This window comes from Anguilla anguilla, chromosome 2, assembly GCF_013347855.1.
Source record: "Anguilla anguilla isolate fAngAng1 chromosome 2, fAngAng1.pri, whole genome shotgun sequence".
Lineage (NCBI taxonomy): Eukaryota > Metazoa > Chordata > Actinopteri > Anguilliformes > Anguillidae > Anguilla > Anguilla anguilla.
This window is the reverse complement of record NC_049202.1, coordinates 46316979-46340443: the sequence shown is the minus strand read 5'-3', so window position 1 is coordinate 46340443 and position 23465 is coordinate 46316979. Positions and strand designations below refer to the sequence as shown.

At 42.0% G+C, this 23465-nt stretch overlaps 1 protein-coding gene across 6 annotated transcripts in view; it reads left to right on the top strand.

Annotated features, from left to right (window-relative positions):
* The window catches only part of mad1l1 (mitotic arrest deficient 1 like 1), a 235410-nt gene that overhangs the window by 56735 nt on the left and 155210 nt on the right, over positions 1–23465 (top strand). For all 6 annotated transcript variants that reach the window (XR_004764014.1, XM_035405134.1, XM_035405135.1 and 3 more), the window contains exons 11-13: positions 538–682; positions 14707–14847; positions 22857–22913. Coding sequence is in view for 5 of the 6 variants with exons in the window: in XM_035405134.1 (XP_035261025.1) it covers positions 538–682; positions 14707–14847; positions 22857–22913 (343 nt within the window). In the remaining variant the exon portion in view is untranslated. The remainder of the gene's footprint in view (positions 1–537; positions 683–14706; positions 14848–22856; positions 22914–23465) is intronic.

Below are 23465 nucleotides of genomic sequence, written 5' to 3'. Positions count from 1 at the left end.
TTCTCTACCTTTTGTTGAATTCAAATGAGTGCTACATTGCTATGGATTTACCTTCTTTACACTGCATTAGTAAAAGTCTGTTAGTGCTCTACACTGATTGTACCAAATGTCTTTATTAGTCACTGTGTTAGCCTCATCCAGAGTCATAATCTGCTGATCTGGCCCCCATTTTGAATTTATTGGAATCTTTTTCTGCAGGAAATCAGCTACCTATCTCATAGCAGAGTGCAGGCCTTCTAGCTGCCAGATTAAAGGGGTTCATTTTGTTTACAGTAATTCATTTTTATTGCATTTTTTTTTTTTTAGCTTTGGCTAGATGGCTTCACTCATAGAAATAAATGAAATGTAGAATCTACCAAATCATAACTCTGATTGCCTGGCTTGAATTACAGTTTGACTCATGAACTGCAGAGCGTAAAGCGTTCAGTACCCCCCCCCCCCCCCCCGCGCGCAGTCCTCGCGGGCGCCCTGTGAGCGTGGCGCCCGAGCGCGTGCAGCTGTGCGCTCCTCTCACCGCGCCCCTTTCTGCCCCCGCAGCGCCCGCGCTCTGGAGAAGGCCCGCGCTCAGCTGCAGGACGAGCTGCTGCAGCTGCGCTCCAAGGTCCTGGAGGAGCAGAAGAAGAGGGAGCAGCAGGACGGCCTGGTCCGCCGCCTGCAGAAGAGGGTCCTGCTCCTCACCAAGGTGGGCCCCCACCCCGTCACCACCGCCGCCGCTACGCGCGCTCCGTTCCTGTCGCATCGCGTCGCACGCTCGTCCCGCAGGACGGAAGCGGCCTTGCCGTGGGGTCTGCGATTGGCTGGCCGTAAGGAGGAAGCTGCCTGGTTTTTGGGAGCGTAGGCGGAAGTCAGAAGGGTGGGGATAGATGGAATCAGCGGTGCAGGCCTTCGCACGGCACGCCTTAGACAGAGAAGTAACGCTCCTGCTCTCCCGAGCGGTTCTGGCTTCTGGTGTCTGAGCTCTCGTTTCTCAAGGCTGCCGCAGTGCCAGCAACACCTCCCACTCAATGTTGTTCCACAACACCTTTCTATAGTCACAGATTCTCAGACGTTCTCAGAGTTTTATTTTTCATCTCTGTAGGTTTGCATGATCTCACTGTCTGTATTAGGCTTGAGTTTTAAAGACTCTGTCTTTGGAATTACTATGGCTGCCTATAATATGTAATCTGATTAACATGTCCAAAACTCGAGTTATAATTTTTTTGCTAAAGACCTTTGCAGCAATGAAATCTAGTTCACCAGAATCATGCTGTCGAGCAAGCCATTTCCTGTTCCTGCTATGTAAATCTTAATGAAAATGAGTCCTCTTATAGAGCGTTTGTTTAAGTCTATTCCTTTCAAGGTAAGTAACATTCATCCTCTCAATGGAAGCTGTAAAACTAATTTCAGTAGGACATTGATTTCAAGCTGAGATGTACTAGTTTTACTATAGACTGGCTGATTTATAGCCACGCATTTCAATTTTTTGCTGAAAAAGGCCAGCACTATTGGTCAAAGAGTGCCATAGTTTTGTTTGGTTGTGGTTTAGATGGTTTCTGAGTTCTCCATGTGACATGGGTTAAATGGCCTGTTGCATTGGGGTAGTTTAATGTTTGTGGCTGTCTTTACTTTGCTTTACTATCCCCGTGATTGTCATAGTTATTTCAGCTTTATGTCCACAAATCAGATCTGCAACGCAGCAGTGACTTGTGATTTTGAAGCAGGTGACCTGTTTGAAGTGTAAACTCTTTGGCAAAGGTTGAGAAGGTAATATGATACATGTGCCTTTTTAGAGGAACCTACTCCAAACCGTCATTGGATTCATTCATTGTTCATGGGTTCTTTCTTGGCTCAGACACCTCTCTGCAGATATGGATGGTCCTGTGCAGAGCCAGAGACCTGCATTGAGAGCTTATTATACAGCCAGCCTGTTAAGTGCATTGTGATATCATTATTTGTGCACATATGTTTTTGTGCCCACCTTTACTGAATCATCTCCCCTGCTCTGAATATTGAGTGTTCAGCCTGTTGACTTACACAGTGGGGAACGCACATTGTGTGAAGAGAGTCCACTGTCAGTGCTGTACAGCAGGAAGTTGGAGAACTGGAACGTCTTGATTTTATTTGAATGTCTTGCATTACCATTAATGTGAAATTGCCATGAAGGAATGGAAGTTAAACATTTTACATCTTGGACCAGAGCTCTGTGTGCACATCTCAAGCAGTGTTAGAAATAAATCTGTAAGAGGGGAGTCAAACTGGGACCCAGAAAAGGCTGGCATTTGAACGAGCCTGCACGCTGGGACTCATCCTGTACTTCAAAGGACCCGAGAGCCTTGTGATAAAACAATAGGTTACTCGGACTTCCTCTGGATGAGCAGGCCATTTGGCTCTCTGGACTGTTACCCTCTGGGCAAGACTGAGATAAGGGGAACTGGACTGGTTTTTTATAGTTGTGTGAGCAAGCCATTGGCTCTCTGGAATGTTTCCATCTGGACACAATTAAGATAAGGGGAACTAGTCTCTTTTTCTAGGGTTGTGGGTGTGTGTGTGTTGGGACCATTAAGGGTGAAAAGATCATCAGGCCTCTGGCCAAATGGTGGGGCAACTGCGCGGTACAGTACCACAGTGCCCTTATGTGGGCCCCTCTGCCATTACACTTTTTATTTCTTTTCTGGATCTGGACTCTAAACCATCTGTTTATCATATTCAAAAACCCCGTTAAACCTTACAAACCTTGCACATGTTTTCATTATATTACTGTATTATGCCTTATGTAGTAATAGCATGGATTGCATGTAAAATGGTTCAACAAAAGGGTATTTTCATGACAACTGCACCATAATATTACATCCCCTTGACATGTTTGGTATGGACGTATTCAGGGAAATTCAAGAAATTGAACGAAATATGTTTCATACCAAATAAAATTTAATAAAACATAGTTTCAGAAACTCAGGGAAAAATTATCACAATGGAATGTCCTCTCTGGTAATCATCTCCTTTTCCCAATTTCCCCACTAATTGTTTTAACAGCAGCCTCCAAATGGTGGGGGCCGAAATTCCAGATTTGATTCGGCCAGGTTAATTTATGGCAATGCCGCCTAGACCAAACGCGGGATTTGGCTTAAAAGGAAGGGAGACAAAGCAATCGAGGAAGATCGTAATCGACTTCCCACACTGCACATAGCCTACTCTGTGTTCTGTGTGTAGCTGAACAGGCTGGGTAAGAATTTTTACTCTATATTTATGTTTTAAAACCTTCCATATTTTAAATTGATTGTGAATTTGAAGCTAATGACCTACCTGCCTGTTAAATAAATTCTTCTTATTTTTAACTTGCGTGGTCTTCATGACTCTAATCCATTTTATCTTCTTTTCAGCCGAAATTCCGATTAAATACTCAGGGGGACAATTATGACTAGGACCTACTGATCAGGGGTCTAGTACAGCGAACGTCTTTAGTGAGGTCTTCAAGTTAGATAGGCGACCACGATCTGCCCGCTAACGGGATTGGTGTTGTATTGGTTCTGGTGTTTTGGCTTAAGAGGACCCATGGGCGTTATACGCCGGTTCTTGTCAAATTCGCCTTAAGGAGCCCGATAGATGCACACTGTCCTGGGCTCATAACTATCTATGCACAAAGGAAGGCATGTATTATGGTGGTCAGCCTCCTACCCTCTGGGGGCTTCACCGAACTGAGATTTAACAATAGTGCTAAACCCGGGAGCATATATTGAGGAATGATGGCACAAGATAGAGTCGAGTGTAACCACTCCAAGTTCCACGTATAGTTAAAACCAAATTTTAAATTATAATTTCATTTGGAGTCTTATTATTATGAGAGTAAAACCTAGTAACTGTTACGCTTACTTGCTGTGGTCATGGATATATTTGATGTGTTGTTCCGCGCATTTGTGAGTATTCTGATGCTCCCATTGGAATATTGACAGTCCGGCGACAAGTCATATATCTCTGATGACAACATAACCCTGTTTACGAACGGAGAGTAACAAGAATGTTACTGGTCCGTTTCAGGCCAGTTTTAAGCGGGATATGAAGCAACGCCTTCATATCTGACTCGTGGCAACGGAACCAGTGCATTCTTAAGTATAATTGTGCCCTGTTCTTACGAACAGAGGAAAAATAACTAACATCTCCGGTTTTGAATCACACCAGCCAAGGGAAAACACGCGGTGCCTTCCCCTCCAGCTACAAACCCTCATTGGTCTAGCTGTGAGGTGTTTACAAATCTGTAATTTTAACTTAAGATATCTAGGAGACAGCGTGCGCCATCCTGCTGCGCCTTTTTATGGGCTGTGGGAATGAAGAATGTTTTTATTTTGTCTCATTCTTTTTGTTATTCCAAACTGTGATAGAGTTCAGAACCAAAGTGCATCACCTGTTCCTCTCTCCAAATCAATTTCACTGTCAGGAGTCACAGGCACAGTCAATCATCTGACTTCAGGGAGATGTTTTTTCCCTCCCGTGCCGTGAACCGTCTCCAACGTAGGCAGCGCCAATCGACCTTTCTGTTGTCAACTGGTCAAGCAAATGTGGGAGGCTCTGACTATCACACAAAGTCTGGAGTTCAGTGGCCTGTGGGAGTTTTCAGTGACTGTAGCCTGCTTTCTCCTGTGAATTATGATGTTTTTTTACAAGCAGAGATGTTGTATTGAGGACCGATCCCTGACAAATAGTCGGTTTTTACGGCTCACCTCCCCCCCCCCCCCCAAACTCATATTTTGAGTCAAACTTCACCATCATGTTCTTTTTCCATTTCTGAGGCCTTTTGGAAAAGTGGTAGGCCCAATATTTTGTCACTGAGTGACTAATGTTTTGGCTGCTATGAAAAGGACGTGTTCCAGCCATCAGGCTGGTGATGGATGTTCTGTCTGGCAGGAAATCTGTTCTTTTAAACAGGTTGCATCGAGGGTGCGCGCATCTTCCCCCCAATTATGCTTCAGCAGACCTTAATGGCTTCCTTCGCGAAAAAGGTCCTGATTGCGGCAGCAACGCTTTAATTACTATCTGCAATTAAAGCTTCTGCGGAGGCATCGAGTTGTTGAAGGATATAATTGAGAAAAAACAAAACAATTATACACACCTTCACCCCCTGACTTAAGCCCATTCCCCTCTAATTAAACGTGTTGATTTTTTAAAAATGTAAATCTCTGAGGGGAACGCTGTGCTGGATGCCTCTCGTGTTCTGACGGCTCTAATCTTCCGGGCCGCAGAAATGTTTGTGTCTTTCCGTGGTGGGTGTGGGGGTGGGGGGGGGGAGGGTCGTGGGGGGGGGCAGTGGGGTCCCCGCAGCGCTGACCTCGGGCTGCAGGATTAACGGGCGCCACGTCGCGCGGAGCGCGGGCAGTCGATGGCCAGGCGGGAGGCGAGGGCCGGCCGGTGGACTAATGGCAGGAGGAAAGCAGCGAGCAGGCGAGGTGCGGAATGGAGTTTGATTCCCGTCTGCGGGGTTTCCCGCACGGCAGGAGGAGGCGGATCATTTACAGGCTCCGTCCCCGCTTTATAGAAAAGCGATACGGCCGCTTCGTGGGGAGCCGGGGTGATGCAGCCATTTTAATTATTCCCTCTTTTTACCTTTGGGATACTCTGCAGCGTTCTTCCCTTTAACTGCGCTGATTTATCCGATTGATTTCATTCTGGTTTGAGTTCTCCGGATATTACCACCCGTTCAGAATACATACTTTTTTCCCCTCATTTCTCAGTTGACTGAGGTCCGGGGGATTTGAATTGTGAACGATAAGGAGTAATGGAAACTGCATTTTCTTTGCAGCTTTGAAAAATGTTGGACAGGAATGAAGAACAGGAATAACTGGCAGCATTTTAGTTATCCCGAAACACAGATGAGAAGCGCGGGGATGAAGGAGTATGTTTATGTTGTGTGCAGCGACGTGAGACGCACTGAGGCCGTTGGATACCTGTTGGATCTTACGGTGCAAACTGAAGTGGCGCCAACACATTCTTCCAGCACAAGGCCGTGTTCAGCCATTGCAGGCTTTCATTGAAACTGAGCGCTGTTATCTCTCGCTAACTGGAAGTAACTCTGTGGTCATCAAGCGTGACGTCCCCCCCCCGCGCTTTTTGGTGGACTGTGCTGGACGTGTGTCTGCCCTCCCTTTTTGGTGGAATCGGTTTCCTCCTGGTTTGGTCTTACAGTAGTGTGGCGTGCTGTTGCTCCTGAAGTCAAAGTCTGCTGTGAACATACTGGACTGAAGGCTCATTTAAACTGAGCACTGTTCATTCTTCTGACAGGGATCACAAATCTCTTACGATCATGCATCTGTAAAGCAACATGATTTATTGAGCTTTACCTGAGTGACACAATGTATTTTCTAGTTACAGTACTTGTATAAGCATCTACAAATCACATGTGAAGGGTACTTATTTGTGTCTTACTTAGAAAGACCACATGAACTGTCACATTGAAAAATGTTTTCTTCTGTCATAGATCTGCATTCTGCTGCTATGCGTTTCAGTATAAGTAAGCTGTCCTACTGCTTAATGCATATTTAAGTAGCCATGAATATTTGCCCCCAGTAATGTTGCAATGGATAATATTGTGGAGTCCACAAAGTAAGACATGGCAGTGTTTAAACTTGTTTCACACTCCTGCTTTTTCAAACAATCAGAATTATTTTTTAAAGGTAGTGTGGACCTGATGGAAACACCATTATCTTCTAAAGAGCTGGTGGAATTGACCTTAAAGCAATTTTGTGGAGAAATAATGGAAACAGAATGAAACTTTTATCTGACGTAAATTCTGAGATTTTTATTAAGATAACCTTGGTCTGAAATTCATTCATGTTTAACTATCACATGAGTGGCGCTTTTTGGAGTGGCAAAAATAGACACAGAAAACACACACACACTTTTGTGACCTCTTAAAGGGAAAAACCTGCTGGGCATCAAGTGTAACTCCTGCAAAGGATTGGCTGTTGGCAGGTATTTTAAGGGACGTGGGTGTAATAAGTAGCCTGTTATATGACTGCGGAAATTATTTGTTGTTATTGTTGTTTGTTGTTTCACCACTTTGAGTGACTTAAAACTGACCCTGTGCCATTTGAATTTCTGAAATACAAGATGCATTTTAAATAAGCATTTTGCCAAAACAGTTAAACTACCTTTATTTAGATCAGGGCTGTCCAACTCTGTTTCTGGAGAAATATCATCCTGTTCGTTTTCACTCCAGCCTTAAAAAAGCACAACTCATGGGACAGTTAGAGATCTTGTTAAGCTGCTAAATAGTAGAGTCCTGTAGGTTTCCCCTCCAAATTAGTGTTGGAGTGGAAACCTACAGGATGGCAGATCTATGGGAATAGGGTTGGGCAGCCCTGATTTATATGTTGGCCAGGGCCTTGAGCATTTCTTTAAGCACTCATGGTTTGTAGATTTATCGGTACTAAACATACAGTTAGTTTTTTACTGTTTAGAATTCCCTGGTTTTGTGTTGGCAGATGTGAATGAAATATGCTGTAAGCTAACAAGCAGCAGATACTAAAATACAGCAGTGCTTTCTATGGTGCGATATTTGACTGTGATTGGTGCATGTTGTTAAAGGTTGAGTGGCCAGAATTGGAGATCCTTGAGTAAACAATTTCACGCTGGAGTTGAAGAACGCTCATTACTTTTAAGTGTTTCTGTTCTCAACTCTTCATTGTGACCACCCACTTCTGCTTCTAGTGCACCAGCACTTCTACCCTTCCGTCGTACACGGTACACACATGCAGTCTACAGGCTCCCGAGAGCTTCCTGTTCCACAGAACCTCGATGCACCTAAAGTGGTCTCTTTTTTTTTTTTTGGAAGTTTCCACCTGGCATGAGAGTTTTAAGTCTCTGTGAAAGGTCTGCGGAGCTGCATGTAGCTGACTGTGAAAACAGATTGCATTGCAGGTTAAAAGCGGATTAGAGTTAATTAAAGGGATGTACCTCCCTGTCAGACCCTTGGATCCGCTCGCTATTTACATGCTAATGCGGCGGCGGTGCCAGAGAAGACGAGGAGGGTGACAGCTCCCATGTATTATAATAATAGAGACCCGCGCGGTATAATAAGATGAGCAATTTGAGAATGTATCAAACTGAACATACACAGTGTTTCTCTACAATGCCTCTCTTTTTCCATCTGTGTGATAAAGCACGGGGAATTTCAGCGTACCGTTGGTTATTAGAAAGCCTTGTACAATATGGCAGCATAAGCAGTTTACACGTGTAGCTGAAATTGAAAATTTGCGGCAGTGCTTTGCATATTTTAAGCTGCTGATAAGGTTTTTTTTTTTCGCTCCGTGCGAAAGGCAAATCCCACTTTTTTCCCTTGTTGAACGATCATACATTTAGGTTGGAAATGGGACTGGCGTGTGCTGTTGATTGTTTTGTAGTCGAGGACCCGCATGTGGTCTCCTGCAAGGTGCTTAGTTCAGCTTGATTTGTTTATTTGATGGTTGATGGTAGCTTTTGGTGAACACGCTAACTGCTTTGTAGCAAAGGCTCTTACTTAATGTGCGCAATCTCATATTTTTGTTCCTTGATGTGTGATAGTTGTTTCTATATTTTAAGACTAGCGCCAAAGGAAAATGTCTGTGGCTGCTGTTCTGTTCCCTTTTATTAGTGATGTCCAGTTTATTTCACATTTTGTTCCACAGCTATCAGGGGTAATATAAAGTTCCATACTTCCACATGACATCAGGATGACCACTGAGTCTGACTTCAGTCACGCTGAATGACTATTTCGAGTGGCTATTGGTTTGTTTAAATTGCTGCTATTGTGGAGTTGGGAGATACTTTGGCCAGTCAGTAGGTATTTTCTATGCCAGTTATGATGGCTTGTGGAACCACCTGTCTTGATTTATATTTTGTTGTTCTGTGCCACAGAAGGAGCTACATTACCCTAGTTTTGCAGGTGCTCGGGTTCAAACTGCCTCTTCAAATATGCAGCAACATTTTTACAACTATTTTTAAAAACCTAGAAGTACTGGACAATGAATACTTAACTGAGCTGTTGGATTCGTTGTGTTCCTTCCCCCTCATTCGTTGGAGTGTCATGAAAGCGCAAAGCAATATTGTTGAATTTGCCACCACTCCAAGTCATGATTTGCATCTTATTTTGATGCTGGCTGTGGAAGCAACAGTGGTAAGCCAGTGTGTAACTGGTAGCAGTAGCATTTACTAGTGCACAGTTTCTATCAATTTCAATGATTCAATTTCAATCTGATTTCATTGCAAACCTTTATACAGTATTGTTTCCAATGGGGAAATAAAGTAGGGATTTGTTAGAGCTTCATTTGGATTGATTTTCTGTGGTAACTGTGCCCTATTCTCTTTATGAAAAGAATCAAGAACCATAAAAAGAATGTGTGTTCTATAATATGTGAGGGTTTTTCCACTGATCTGTCAGGTCATGTCTGTAAGTGAGCCATTAGGCTTCATCTTCTTGTTCAAACGTTCTTTTTTATCTTTGATGATATGCCGACAACATTCCTTTTGCAACAAATTACCCTTTTAAGAGTAATGCACCAAATAACGCACATATTTATTATTTACTGTACAAAATACCTTCCTCACTATTTTTGATTGGATGGATACTGAGGGTCTACTCCCTTGAAGATTATCAGTTTAATTCTCAGTCACACAATGCCGTTATGCAAGTCCAGTTGGCTATAAAAAAAAAAATATATATATACACACACACACACACACATATATATATATATATATATATATATATATATATACATATATATATATATATATATATCCCTGCCTCTCCTGGGCTTCCAGCAGCCTGGTGCCAAAGTCCACTTCCAGTCCAGCCTCCCCATTGGTGTTAATGATGTGCTGTCATTCACACGGGCACATGGAGAGGGACACTGAGACAAAGAGAAGCTAATTGAGTAATTCTGGTTCGCAAATGGAATATGCAAATATGTGCTTTAACTGCCGCCAAAGGGACAGTGGAATGGAAGGACACTCCAGAAATAAATGAGCTGTTCTACTAGATTGATCCAACTTCCTCTGGGAATTCTCACTGATAGTGTCATAACAAAGGCAATAATCCACTCTGGTGTGTGCGGTGCGTAGAAAAAAATGAGCCCATAATTAAAAGGGAAAACAGAAACATAGGTTAACCCAGTGAACTAATGATTACGGTGACATGCTATTGACGTGTATTGCAGGGGTTAAAATAGCGAGTAAACAAGCGGTGACATTAATAGGACCGTGCCGCTGTTGATTTGAGCAGTGACATTTGACTGCTTTTCCTTAGGGCTGCTTGGGGGTGAATTGGGGGAGTGATGTCAGTGACACACCTTTTACGGTGTCTGGCGGTCTGAAGTTTGTTATTTGTGTTTGGCAAAGTGCAACAGCTGGCACTAGAGGTTTGTTATACTGATGTTTACTTGATGTTTTAGAGAAAATAAAAATGATAATTCCACGTGAAATCAATCTCAAAATGAAATGTAAAAAATGTGTGCACATTGGTCATCTGCAGAAAGGAACTGAACTTACTGTCATTATTTTGTCTGTAAAATTATGAATTATTGTGGCTATTTTATGGGGGGACTCTTTCTGGAACGTGCTTCATAAGTTCATATTTCAGAGGTCTCAGCATGCCTCTGTAGATCAGCTGTGTTAATGGTTACAGTTTTAATTCTCATTTTGTTGACTTCTAAATGCAGAACAGTTTCAATGTCCAGCATTGAAATTGCCATATGCTTTTTCTGTACTGACAAAAACTGTGAAGAACATTGTGTTTTTTGATGTTTTAAAAGTACTTGCTTTAAATGACGATAACACTACAATGAGTAGTGTGGTTTTTAGAGTTTTGCTTTTGTAAAATTTGAGATTAATATTGTTGCGGGATTGGTTATTTCTAACCCGAAGGTGATTCGGTTATACTTTTTTTTCTGTTATTTTTCCTCTGATTGGAACCTTGGAGCTTGAAAAGCAGTGTTTCTATTGGCCTTGTGCCACTGTGGTATAAAGCTGACCCCTCTTTTTAAGTTAGAATTGGACTTTTAATCAAATCTGAAAAGTTTTGTATGTAATAGGCTTTGGTCTCCGTGATTGCATAGCTGGCTAACAGCATGTTTTCGTTGTGTGGCTCTGAATAGCCCCTTTATGCCCAGTGCCTGAAGAGTGTGTTCTTTGGCTTGAGAAAGCTGAAGTGTGCTAATGGCGCTAATGACGGCCCGTTATCCATCGCCCGAGTCCTCGGCTGGCCGCGCGGAGGCCAGACATCCCGCTTCATTGGGCTTTTATGCCCGTCACTCAGTGCTCAGTCTGTAACGCTGCAGCATAAAGCTTTTGTGCGCGGGCCACGGCCGTAAAAAAAGACTTCAGGTGTTCCTAATGGGTCATTAAAAGACATCCCAGTGTAATGGAGAATGAAAGCAGCAGTTTGTGCCCAACCGATGGAGGCCTGTGGCTAAATAGGCGCTGAGTTAGAACTCTTCTGGAATGGTGTTAAATTTAAATATTTCGTTGAATTTTGATGCAGTCTTCTCACTACCATGTTCTATGTGGGAAGGCATTTTCCTTTTCCCATGTTCCCATGTTTTCCAATGCTTTATATTTCTTTAACACGCATGATTCCAAGTCCTCTGTCTGTATTGTGTTATTGCAGTTTGGTTTAATTGGTAAAATAAAACAAACGGAGAAGACCATAGTCAGCACCCTTTGGGGTAGCATGCTCACTCGTTGGGGAATTATGGAGGGGAAAAAAAACTCCAAATACTTCAGGATAGACTCTTTGTTGTCTCTTCCTTTCATCTTCATTTGTTGCATCAGAATGCTTATATTTCTGCTAATCATAGTGTTACATAACAGGAAATTAACTATTAAAAGGTATTTTTAGAGACAGGTCACGTTTGTCTACTCTCCAGTTATAACAAGTATAACATCACAGAGAAACTGGTTTATTTGTGGTCTGACATGAGAGTAGGAGTTGCTGATACTAATGCTGGCAGTCTGGTCTGTAAGAAGGTTCACATGGTTCAAAAGCCAGATTCAGTTTGCCCTGCTAATTTACTCAACCTGTTGTTATTTAAAAGGCAATCTGAAAACAGATTTCGTTTTGGGTAAATTCAGTAAGCTTAATTATATCCATTAAAAAAGTAAAGATAACGTTTGATGGTCACCACTGCCTAATCCATTATTCATTATGTATGAAATTTTTAGTTACATTTCATATCTGTAATCCCAGATATCTTAATCTGTGTGTCTTGCAGGCACCTGGACTTGAGGACAATTAGTTGAAACAGATTGATTAAAAATTGATTTCATGATTTGTGCAGGGGTTAAGAATGAAGGCTGAGAAAAGTGTTCTCATGGATCATTAGACTTCAATCAGTAAATGATTCTTATCTTTTACTTCTGTGTTACCAAGATAATGGTCCCAAAAGCTATATTGATCTGTTCAGTTTAAAATGGGTAGGATAGACATTTTTGGTTTAATTCACTTAAAATCAGATATTTACCACCAGTCACCAGTACAGAGGCACTCGATTGTTAATATAATTGTCTTGATGTTCAAAGGTAAAATAGAACTGTAAAAACCAGAGCAAATTTAATTTTTTTCTTGTATGTGCGCACGCATGCATGCACACACTCAATAAATAACCTCTTTTCTCTGAGAAAGTATGTATCATGCAATTATGGTGTGGAGTATAATACCTATATGTTTTTTCTTAGAGAAAAACAGCTGTTTATAGTCATAAGGTATTTTATCTTTATCATTAAGGGTCCTATTTTATTCTATACCATGAATTTGAAGTATCACAAAGTCATTCATCTGAATCGTCACTGGATTTGGCATATTCCTGTGTGACTGACAGGTTTTTGAGCAGATTAAGATACATTGCATGAATAACATTCTCACTTGTCATTCAATTTATGAATTGATTGAAAGGTAGTGGCCAAGAGAAGCATCCCTTCCTCTAAATTGATGAGCATGATGAATTGAGCTAGAGTACATCTATCGCTAGAGTTAAGTATATAGTGCATGTACATTACTCCTATATTGCTGTAAGCCATACATTTCAGCTGTGCGTGTGATTTTAGTAATTTTTTTTCCATTTGAATAAATACCTTTTGTGATATTTGGTCCACTGGAGAAGCAGATTTTTCTCGGCCACGCCAACTGGTGGAGAGAGCACGTGCACCTGGGCTGCGTTAACTAATCAGCTCAGGTTCTTAAAGGTGTGCTGCTCTCCTCAGGGCCGAGACTAGGGGTACACACCTAGAGAGCGAGTTTTGTTTGTCAGCGCACTGAACGACATAGAAACAGCTGAAAAGTTGGTCAGCTGAGACCAGCGGCGAGCTGAAAAGCTGTAGCTGGATTTGACTTTCTTGTGTCTTTGTTGTTTTAGTTTGTTGTTTTTTCCTGGAGCATATGAGGGGGAAGGGTGAAGGTGTTTTTATTTGACTTGGTGTAAGTGTGGGTGCACTCTGTCTCTCTCATGCGGCAAACGGTGTGCACCCGGAACTGCCGCATCTCCCTCCCCGGGGTGTAACACCGCCGTGTAACACCTTTATCACCACGTCATTTTAATTGGTGGCCCAATCATCAGCTTCAGTGTTATTTGACAACAAAATATGTTTCCTGACTAATTTTTGGAGGCTGTGTCCTATAATGGTAATTGAGGCGTACATAATCAAAAAAAATCACTAGAAGCATTGTTGTGGCAATTGGCATCTCATTGTGCAAATTAAGTGGGTCATTTAGGAAGGCAAGGCAGGCAAGAGAAGGGAAAATGTGCATATAGCCATTGGTATGGCGTTTGCTCTAATGTGCCGTCTCAGGGCGTGTGTGCAGGGTTCTTATGGATGTGTTTAGTACTTTACATTGCAATCACAACAGCAATGTTTGCTACATTTACCCAAGACAAAAAGTATCCATTATTCTCTGTTCCCGCTACCTCATTTCCCCTTGCTGCAGCACATGGATTTTATATTGCTGTGCGGGAGAATGAGAGAAATTATGGGAGATTATAGTTTCACTAAGATGAACTGAAAGTTGTTGAGAAATTTGTCTTTTTGTTTTTTTGGTTTGAATAATTAATTTTTCTACTAAAACATATGCAGGCTTATACTTTCATACTTCCATAAAATTTGGGTAAATTCTCCTTTAATGTAATTCTCCTGGTACAGCGTTGGAGTACAGTTCATGCCCCTATAAATACCAGATATTGTTCTTTCTTTTACGTTTTCTCAGATGTGAAAGTGTATCAGTTCTGCTTGAGATGTGAAACTTACTTCCTATTTAGCAATCTGAAGACCATTCAGAATGCTTTAAAAAAGCTTGAATTCTCAGATGTGTCCATCAGCACCAGTGGTTCACTACCCACTACCCAATCTTGGTTAGCTAAGCTAAGTAAATCTCGGTTTTGACTTAACGGTTCGGTATATTCTTGGTGCAGCAAAAAGGAAATGCAGAATATAAAAATGCTTTTTATTTATTAACAAAATGTAAACGGTGTAGAACTGGCCATAATTTAATCTTGAACAAAATATGGCACATTAACACCGTAGTAAGTCTTGAAAAAAAAAACAGATTTTAAAACCGACCTCCATTCCTAGATATGCTAGATGCATATTTATCATGTGAGGTAATGGAATGTTAATAGTGTGGGTTTGTTCTTGCTGCGTGTGTGAAAGGGGGCTGGTGCTCTCAGACTGGGGCTCCTTCCTCTCAGGTAACCCGCTGTGTTCTCTTCCCAGGAGCGCGACGGGATGAGGGCCATCCTCGAATCGTACGACAACGAGCTGGCCGCCAGCGAGTACTCCCCCCAGCTGACCCGCCGCGTGAGGGAGGCCGAGGACCTGCTGCAGAAGGCCCAGGCCCACAGCTCTGAGATGGAGGTAAGATCAGTCTCCTTCCCTCACTGTTCATTAGCCTGGCTGTTCAGGTGCAGACTGGCGTGACTCATCCTTGCTGGTTTGCACGTGGGGACACTGCGACATGGTGACAGGTGCGGTCACCTTGCTGGGTGGTGATTGGGTAAGCAAAAAGGCAGGCAAGTGGCTCCTTTGACTGTAGTGTGACAAAGCAAAAAGAAAACTAGGCCCAAACAAGACAGCTGTAGCAATATCCCGGCTTAGAGATCATTAGGCCTTTCGCCTGCTCTGAGAGCTGGGACAAAACTGAACATGTGGACAGACTCCGGAAGGATATTCCATATATAAATATACCTGTTGAAGGCAATCGGCAACAGCTGGCCTAATTACCCATCATCCTCAGCTGTGAGAGCCTTTGCTGAAGAGTCCTGAAGGCCTTCCAGCCGTACGAGACAGCAGGACCAGTCTGACAGCAGCCAAAGAGGAGGAGCAGTGCTCGCTGCCCTCCCTCCCCCCACACAACTGCAAGGCAGACGCGTTGTACAAAGGCACAAGTTGTCTGGCAGGCGCAGTCTATGCTGACTACATTATAGATTCCTCTTCTTGGCCCAGGTAACGAGTCTCTTGTGTGGCCTGGTCTGTCCCAGCCAATTATGGGACCTACCTCAACAAAAGATCCATTATTTGACTTGTGCCCAACTGTAAGAGTTACTGTGTAGGGGGTGGAGACACTGGCACCAAGGTAGTTTTACATCTCATCACAAGCGTTAGGCTTGGAGGAATGGGAGGCAGGAAGAAGGCATAGGGTACCGCCTGATCAATAAGTGCTGAATCTCTTTGGGCAGGAAGTCCCTCTCATCACATCTGATGTCACAGGACTTTAGATTAGTCTTCCTCAGAGGTCAGAGGAGGGTTCCCACCTTTCGGAAGACAAGGTGTCAGGTATCATACAGAAGAGTCTGGCTGGGTAATAAAAATGCCCAGTGGAAGAGATAGAAAGACAATACTTTTTTCTTGGGAGGGGTCAAAAGTGAGACTTCAAAAACTTTTCAGCTGTTCAACAGCAATTGTGTGCTTTATTTTTTTGATAAAGTTTTAGCATACATTTTTAGGTATACGCAGAATGTAAACACAAACCAAAAAAAAAACAAGAACAACTGCATGTTTATTCGAAATGCATTCCAATTCTGCAGAAAGTGTTAAATCTGCCATGTGTTATTGAATAAAATACAATCTCTTACTGTGCTGTAACACTGTGTAAAGTCGCTTTAAATCCGCTTGTTTTTATAAATCCCTCACAGGCATGTCTTTCACCCATCGCATCTCTTATTCTGTGTAATTCTGCTTTCCACAGATTTTGTTTTCTCCCACATGCTGCTTTTTGATGGTTGAGAAACTGTATTGCACAGCATCGGTATATGAAAAGCCCATTCCTGCAGGAGGAAATCCCTGCATGTGAAATATAAACCCTGCTCCTGACATTATCTCCCTACAGTTTCTTCAGAGTTGGAACGCATACGTCAATTTAGCAGGTGCACTCACTTTTCCACCTTCGTGTCTGAACTGCTTTTCAGCCCCTACTGCATCTCTCACTTCTCATATTTAGTTGCAGGCTTTTTCCTTCCATTGTAATTTTATTTAGGGTCTGGTCATGGTAGATGTGTGCCTAAGTTGCACTTGAAGTGATACTTAATTGATAGAGGGATGCCATCAGTGAAGCGACAGTCTTGATTTTTCATTCAGGATGCCTACAGTCTTTCCATTACTAATAAAAGGCGAGATAAAGCCTTGCTGGGCCCCGGAGCTCTGAGAAATTTGGGATCTACTGAGGTGGCATAAGTACCTTGTGAGGTCGTGAAATGTGGTGAGGTGGTGAAAATGGGAATGCTCATTCCTGCAGATCTGTAACAATGCGTGTAATTATCTCTGCACGTTTGTAAAAACGTGTGTAATTATTTCTGCACATTTGTAACAATGTGTCTGTAATTTGAGTTCCAAAAGTAGAACTGTAAAAATGAGGTAGAGTATGATAAATCTGCATATGACCCATTAGATGTAATAATTGCAGTGTAATTGATTGCACCTATTATTTAATGCCTGGAGAAAGCAGGTGTAGCTTCATTTAAGCACACTGACTTCGCAGCTGTTATCGGCATTAGGGCGAGAAATCACCTGCTTTTGCTGCTATGGCTGCAATAAGAAAGAGTTCTCTGCATGAATAACAATAACAATAAGGAAATTATTATTATAAAGATACAGTACTGTGAAAAAGTATTTGCCCCCTTCTTTATTTCCTCTATTATTGCATATTTGTCACACTGAATGGTTTCAGATCTTTTGACAAAACATAATATCAGTCAAAGGGTAACTGAGTAAATGCAAAACATTTTTATGCCCCCGCCCTCCGTAGGAGGCAGGAGGGGCATTATGTCGATGCCCCGTCCGTCGTCCGTCCGTCCGTCGTCCATCAAAAATTTGGTTTCCGCTCATTTAACAGAAAACGCCTTTGTTGATTGGGCTGATTTTTTGGTGGTGAATTGACCTTGACCACACGTAGCCTCTTGGATCTCTAGTTCCTCACTGGAAAACATCCTTTTACTCTATATGTTAAATTTGTGTTTTCCTTATGCCATCAAAGCATCCCTTAAAATATAGTACTAAAGCCACTGTTCAAAAAAAGTTGTAAGCGGCCGCTTCATTTTAATTTACTGCACTTAAAGTCAGGTACTGAAATTCAAGAATCTCTTTATTAGGGCAGCCGCTGTGGTTATTGTCTCACCAATGCTGGTACTTTGTTTGGTTAGCTGATCTGTAGTAGTTGTCCGTCCTGCTGTTAGTGCAAAGAGAAATGCAGTCCTTCATGCCTATAGGCATACTGGTTGTGTTATTATGTGTGCTCTTTGGGTCAGAGGCCACATATCAGTTTTGTATTCATAGAATCTTTGTTCTGAGGCCACTCGAAGCGCAGCTGATATCCACCTAGCTTTGAGAAGGATGTGATGAATGTTGTGGACATGTTGGGTCATCTAAGGCGGCTCCGGGTCAGCTGCCGATGTTGTTGATGTATTGTTAGATCTTTGCCTAAAGGCAGAGGGGTCATATCAATCAATTCTGCCAATCCAGGATGCCCTTTTCCTGGACAGAAACCATACTGATTTCAGAGCAGGCTGTTGATGGAATCAGCCAGCAGTATCGCGTCTGAATCCCGCTCATTAGCGTTGCATCAGTAGAAAAATGATTTGGCTGCAATGCAGCCAAAGTGCAGAAAGCTGCCGAATGCGTAGGGATTGTGGGTGCAGAGCTGAATGCTGTGGAGGCTGCGGATGTGATCGCCGTTGACTCAGCTGCTTTGCACGCTGCAGCTGTAAGTACCGCGCATATCCTGTCAACAGAAAAGATGCATTATCTGCAGGAAATGGAAAGAGTCAATGGGCCCCTTCAGCAAACCTATTTTAGTCTGTTTTCTGTAAGCTGAAAATATGCTACAGTATGCTTTGCTGTCCTTGTCAGGCTTACATATTTCCAATATTACCAATTATGTGCTATGAATTTCAAATATACTGGCAACAATGCACCTCATAGAAAATGGTGACCATCTTGGATTTTCCGACATTTACAGGGGGAAAGGCCATCACACTTTTTATTACACTAAATGTCATTCAGAGGAGACTAATGCACGATATCATTTGTGTAATGAAACAAATATTAGCGAATATTAGTGACCATTCTCAAAATGCAGTGCCCTTTTAGAATTTCAGTGCTGTGCATTGCTCATATTAACTACATCATTTTCATTGCATACTTCTGTGATCTTATATGCATGCTATACATACTGTGCCTGTTGTCAGTAATTTGCTTCATTATGCAGGCTGTATATTCTAGCAGTTGTCCCTGAGTTTACATAAGTTCTTCAATAGACCACAGTGACTTGCAGCAGAACTCTCTTTAAGCATTTGTAAATTAATGCTTTTGAAAAATTGTGTCATACTGTGAAATTTCGATAATATGGTTGTATTTTTGAGGCAGCTGTCATCCTGTCAAAACCTCAAACAATGAGATTCCTACTTCCCACTTGTGAAAATAAGCCTTAAACTGTTCGCATCGTACAGATGCAAATGTCCCTGTCACTTTAGAAAAAAAAAACTATTGTTCTCTAAGTGTGGCTCTAGGGCATTGCAATGCATTAACATTTCAAACAGTACTACATGTATATTATAGGTCTTGTACTTTTTTCATTTAAAATAATTCTGTTTGTTCTAGTAATATGCCTATGTATTTATTGTAAGGCCATAAATGTCACTTGCAGATTATGCTTTTTTTAAATAGCCTTGCATGGAAAAATATGTTAAACCAAAATGTAGGGTATAACTGTGGCATGGAACAGAAAAAACATCCACTGTCAAATGGAAGCTTGATAAAACCTTGTGATAATTTAATTAGACATTGGGACAATTACCCAAAGATAAAAGTATCTATGCCTGCTGCACTCAGAAATGACCTAAGTATGTTGGTAAACGACTAGATTATGTTAGCTGTTACACCCACAATACATATATGAGCAAAAGTCTTATTATGCGTCTATATTAGCTGTTATAGCTTGCTAGCCCATCCCCTGAGTGCAGAAGTGCTGTAGTATCTATAGCCCTGAAATGGATGAGGCCAAACGTACTGTAGAGGTGTTTTTATATATTCAGCAAAAAAAAAAAAAAGAAGTGCCACTTTAAAGATGAGACACTTCTACCACTCATGGTGACAGGCAGTAAAATTGGACCCAATGGCCCAAATCTGTTGAGGTGCTTACCCCCACAGCCATCTCGATCTTCAGGCCCACTTCAAACAGGCGCTGCTTTCCTTTCATCTTGTTTACTTCTGTTTCAGAGCTCGCAAACACAAAGGGGACGCTTTATGTGTAAAGTAAATGAGGCATGTGAAAGGATGCTTCCACAACCCCAAAAATGAAGCTGAACGCCGACCTCCAAGCTTGAGAATGGCAGCGATACTGCTAACCCATCCCTGACCATGTATCACTTACAATGTTTCCAGACTTTGTGACTCAAATTAATGGTTTGATTTGAAAGTGGGAGTTCCACTTGAACCACAAGCGATGGGTACAACACAAACACAATTAACAACAGAACAGAATGACAATTAATTTCATCGCCTGGGAGTCATATATCCACAAAACATTATAAACTATTTTCTCCAGCCAGTACCTTTGGTGGTGAATTAAAATATCAACAGCACAAAGTAATTGATAGTCACCAACCTCTTTCCCACCAAACACAACCAATTTGCAAATGCGTTGTCCCTGGGCAAGACATTTTCATTATTAAATGAGGGATCCAGATAAAGCCTCTTGACACTCATATGTCACTTCGTGGATATTGAAAAATATATTATCCGTTTGTGTTTTAGTGTGCAGTAGGTATTGTGGCTTGTATATATGTACAGTACAGTGCTCCCTGCTTGTAAGAATAGTGTCCATTCCAGATGATTTTTACAAGATGTATAGTATTACGTGGAGTGTGGTCTCATTGCTTGAATCAGCAAATTTCGGGCATAGAAAATCTCATTTTCTGATGAACAAACATGGCTTTTATCAGTGAGCAATGCCGTGCTTCTTGTGGGCCCCAGCACCAAGGGTGGGTTCGTCCCCTATTGTTTTTGCTAGGGTTCTACGTACTCCTCTTCTTCTTTTATAGTGCAATATGACCTATAGGGGGCACCGTTTTTGCTATATACTTTGACCTCAGAAGCCCAAATTGTATGAAATTTGAGAGGAACCATCAGACAGCTTCCCTGCAAGAGTCCTGAGAAGCACTTCCCCCTCAGTCCAAGGCCATGGTTCTTAATGTATGTACATTTGTTTTTCAAGGTTTGGCCTGGAAGGAAAAATGATTCTCAGAGGAGCAGTTTTTCTTCACTAGATACCAGTTATTCCTATCTGCCATATGCTTACAAATGGCTCTCGCGGTATTACCCCTTGTAAAAGCAGGAAGGAAAATAAGGTCACATTTGAGTCTACGTGAGAGAATGTTCGAACGCATAGCAGCCCATTCCATTGATTTTTGAGTGCCGAGTATAATGAATGTCCGTGTCCAGCGCCAGGTGCCGTTATGAAATGCCAGCGTGTGTCGTAAAATACTGTCATAACTCGGGTCAAGTAGGTACACCGCGCTACTGTAATTTCTCTTCCTTGCTTTTTCAGCTTTGCAAACAGATATATCTACATGAAATGCACACCTTCTCAAGATGCACACCTTGTAAAGACAGAACGAGGGCCTCGCTGTGTGTTATTTCGAATGCCATGGAAGTTCACCCACCCATAAGTCCCATCTTGGTGAAGGACTGGCATTGCTTGTGAGCACATTTTTATGGAAGAACGTTAAAGTAGGCCCCAAGTGCAAAGTGGGATTGACTTTCCTGAATAAATGTGAGCCAAAAAACCCAACTCCAATTTTGAAAGGTGTGATTGGCGAAACTGAAATAACAGCTATTGCTGAAATGTGTTTTAACACCTTTGGTTTACTAGCAACAAACGTCTTCATACATCCTTGCTTTTCCTCTTTTCACCACTGATAACATTGTAGCATGCCATCTGATGTGCTAAATGACTTGCCGTCTGTACAAATGTGCAATGCCAAAATGTGTTTTTTTTGTGTGTGTGTGTTTATGCTGTATACATATATAGTGCCGGTAAGTGCCATTATTTCCAACTATGGTATTTGTTGTTGTAAATAGTTTTTAAAAAGGTAATCCAAAAACACAAATCACGCTAATGCTCAAAATATTTTATTATTTTAAATATTATTGCCCCGCTGATTTCCTTGCTTTTTTGCCACTGAATGCCTGCACAGTGGTCTACATTGTTTATTATTTATTAGAGCACTGATGATGGCTATTAGCTGAACCATTTGCTCTGTATTATGAAATGATCTGATCATTTTTTGTGCGCATTGGTTTGCTCATTACTTGCTCAGTCCTTATTGTTAAGCTGATGTGAATGTTTGCATAATTCTTGGAGGAAATAGTAGTAAATATGAGAGACATGGGTTTTTTTCTGAAAGCATAAATATGCAAATGCTTTAATTTCGAATGCACCCTTTTTACAATGAGTGGCAATTATTTAGCTTCCCAATAAGAATTCTTGTTGTTAAATATGTACTTTCTCATTGTCGTTCTTGTCTTTGTGTCTGTGTAAGCACTGGTCCCCAGCCCCATTTGTTTAAAATGATCTCCTGTTGTCCGCACTGCTTCTGTCATTCTGAGTTGAATGCTGTGTGAACTCCAGACCTCAATATTCTTGTTCTGTGTAGCAGTAGCAAGGAACAGGCTGAACACGCCTCGATGGGCTCCCCTTCAATAGAAGATGCAATTTAATTTTTTAAAGCTGAAATGTGCTCAGATGCGTCTGCTCAGGTTCAGTATAAATACTTAAAAGAATACAGGCCTGGATACGTAATGCAGTGTTGTACAGAGCGGCTTACATGGTCTAGTGGCAGTTCTGCTCAGTAATGAGATTATTTTATCGCAGTTGTTAAAATGGAGCACTGCTTTTCGCAAAAGTGCGTGGCCCTGCTTCATGTAGTGAAGTGCGTGTGGTAGATTGAGTTACGGGGGCCTTGACCTGTGTTTCAGCCCATTTTGTTTCTGAATTGCGTGACACAACTCTTAAAATTTATATTATTTCTGTAAAATAGATTCAGGGATTCTCTTACTGCCAGTAGTCTTTACAGAGTGTTTGCAGTGCATCTCCTATGAAGATTCCTTCTGCCTGGCAGCTGTTCTTTCAGGGTCACTTCAGCTGTAGTTTTTTTGCTAGCGCTGCGAACCGAAGTTACACAGAACCAAGTCCAAAACGGGGATCCCTGGGTCCTGTGGGAACAGGCTCTGTCACTGTTGAACTGGACACTGCTCACTGGCCACTGTTAAACTGGGTGCTTTGCTGTGTCTTACCATCCTCACGCCTGCACGCACACTTCCCGTGCTCTCAGACTCTTCAGTGAAAAGATTTGCTTTGTTTTTTTCTGCAGGCTCAGCTCTACAAGGCTCAGGAGGAGGCCGGCTCCTATAAGCTCCAGGCTCAGACAGTAAGTACAGACCACCCCCACCGTCACTTCTCCTCCACTTTTTGTGTGGTGTCGGCCATTGATCAGTTTTGCATTTATTTCCTCCCACTGCAGTAGTCTCCTACTCAATTTAGTATGTGGTGTTAATGTTCTGCTTAGAAATTTTGATGCAGTGTTGCTGCACTTCACCATGATTTAGAATGAGAACAATTTCTTGCACCATAAACAGTATAAACCTTGTAGTTCTTTGTGCCTTGAATCTTGGCTGTACGATTTATGGCTTTGATTTTCAACACTTCGATTAAGATTAAGCGATCAGGTACAGTACCATAAATTATGATGCATGCCTACTTCTAGGATCCTACGAGACACCTCCCGCTTTTGCAGTATTTCGATCTGATAGGAGGAGAATTATAATAGTCTTTGAACGAGCTGGAGGCCGTTGGTGGAGAGTGCCCAGGCAGTACAGCATGGCATCGCTGAAGAGCAGCGTTACCTGCGGAAGTACATTATTCATGCCTCAGCGCCACTTTTAAATTGAAAACTGCGTCCCTTTTGTTCAATCTGTTACGG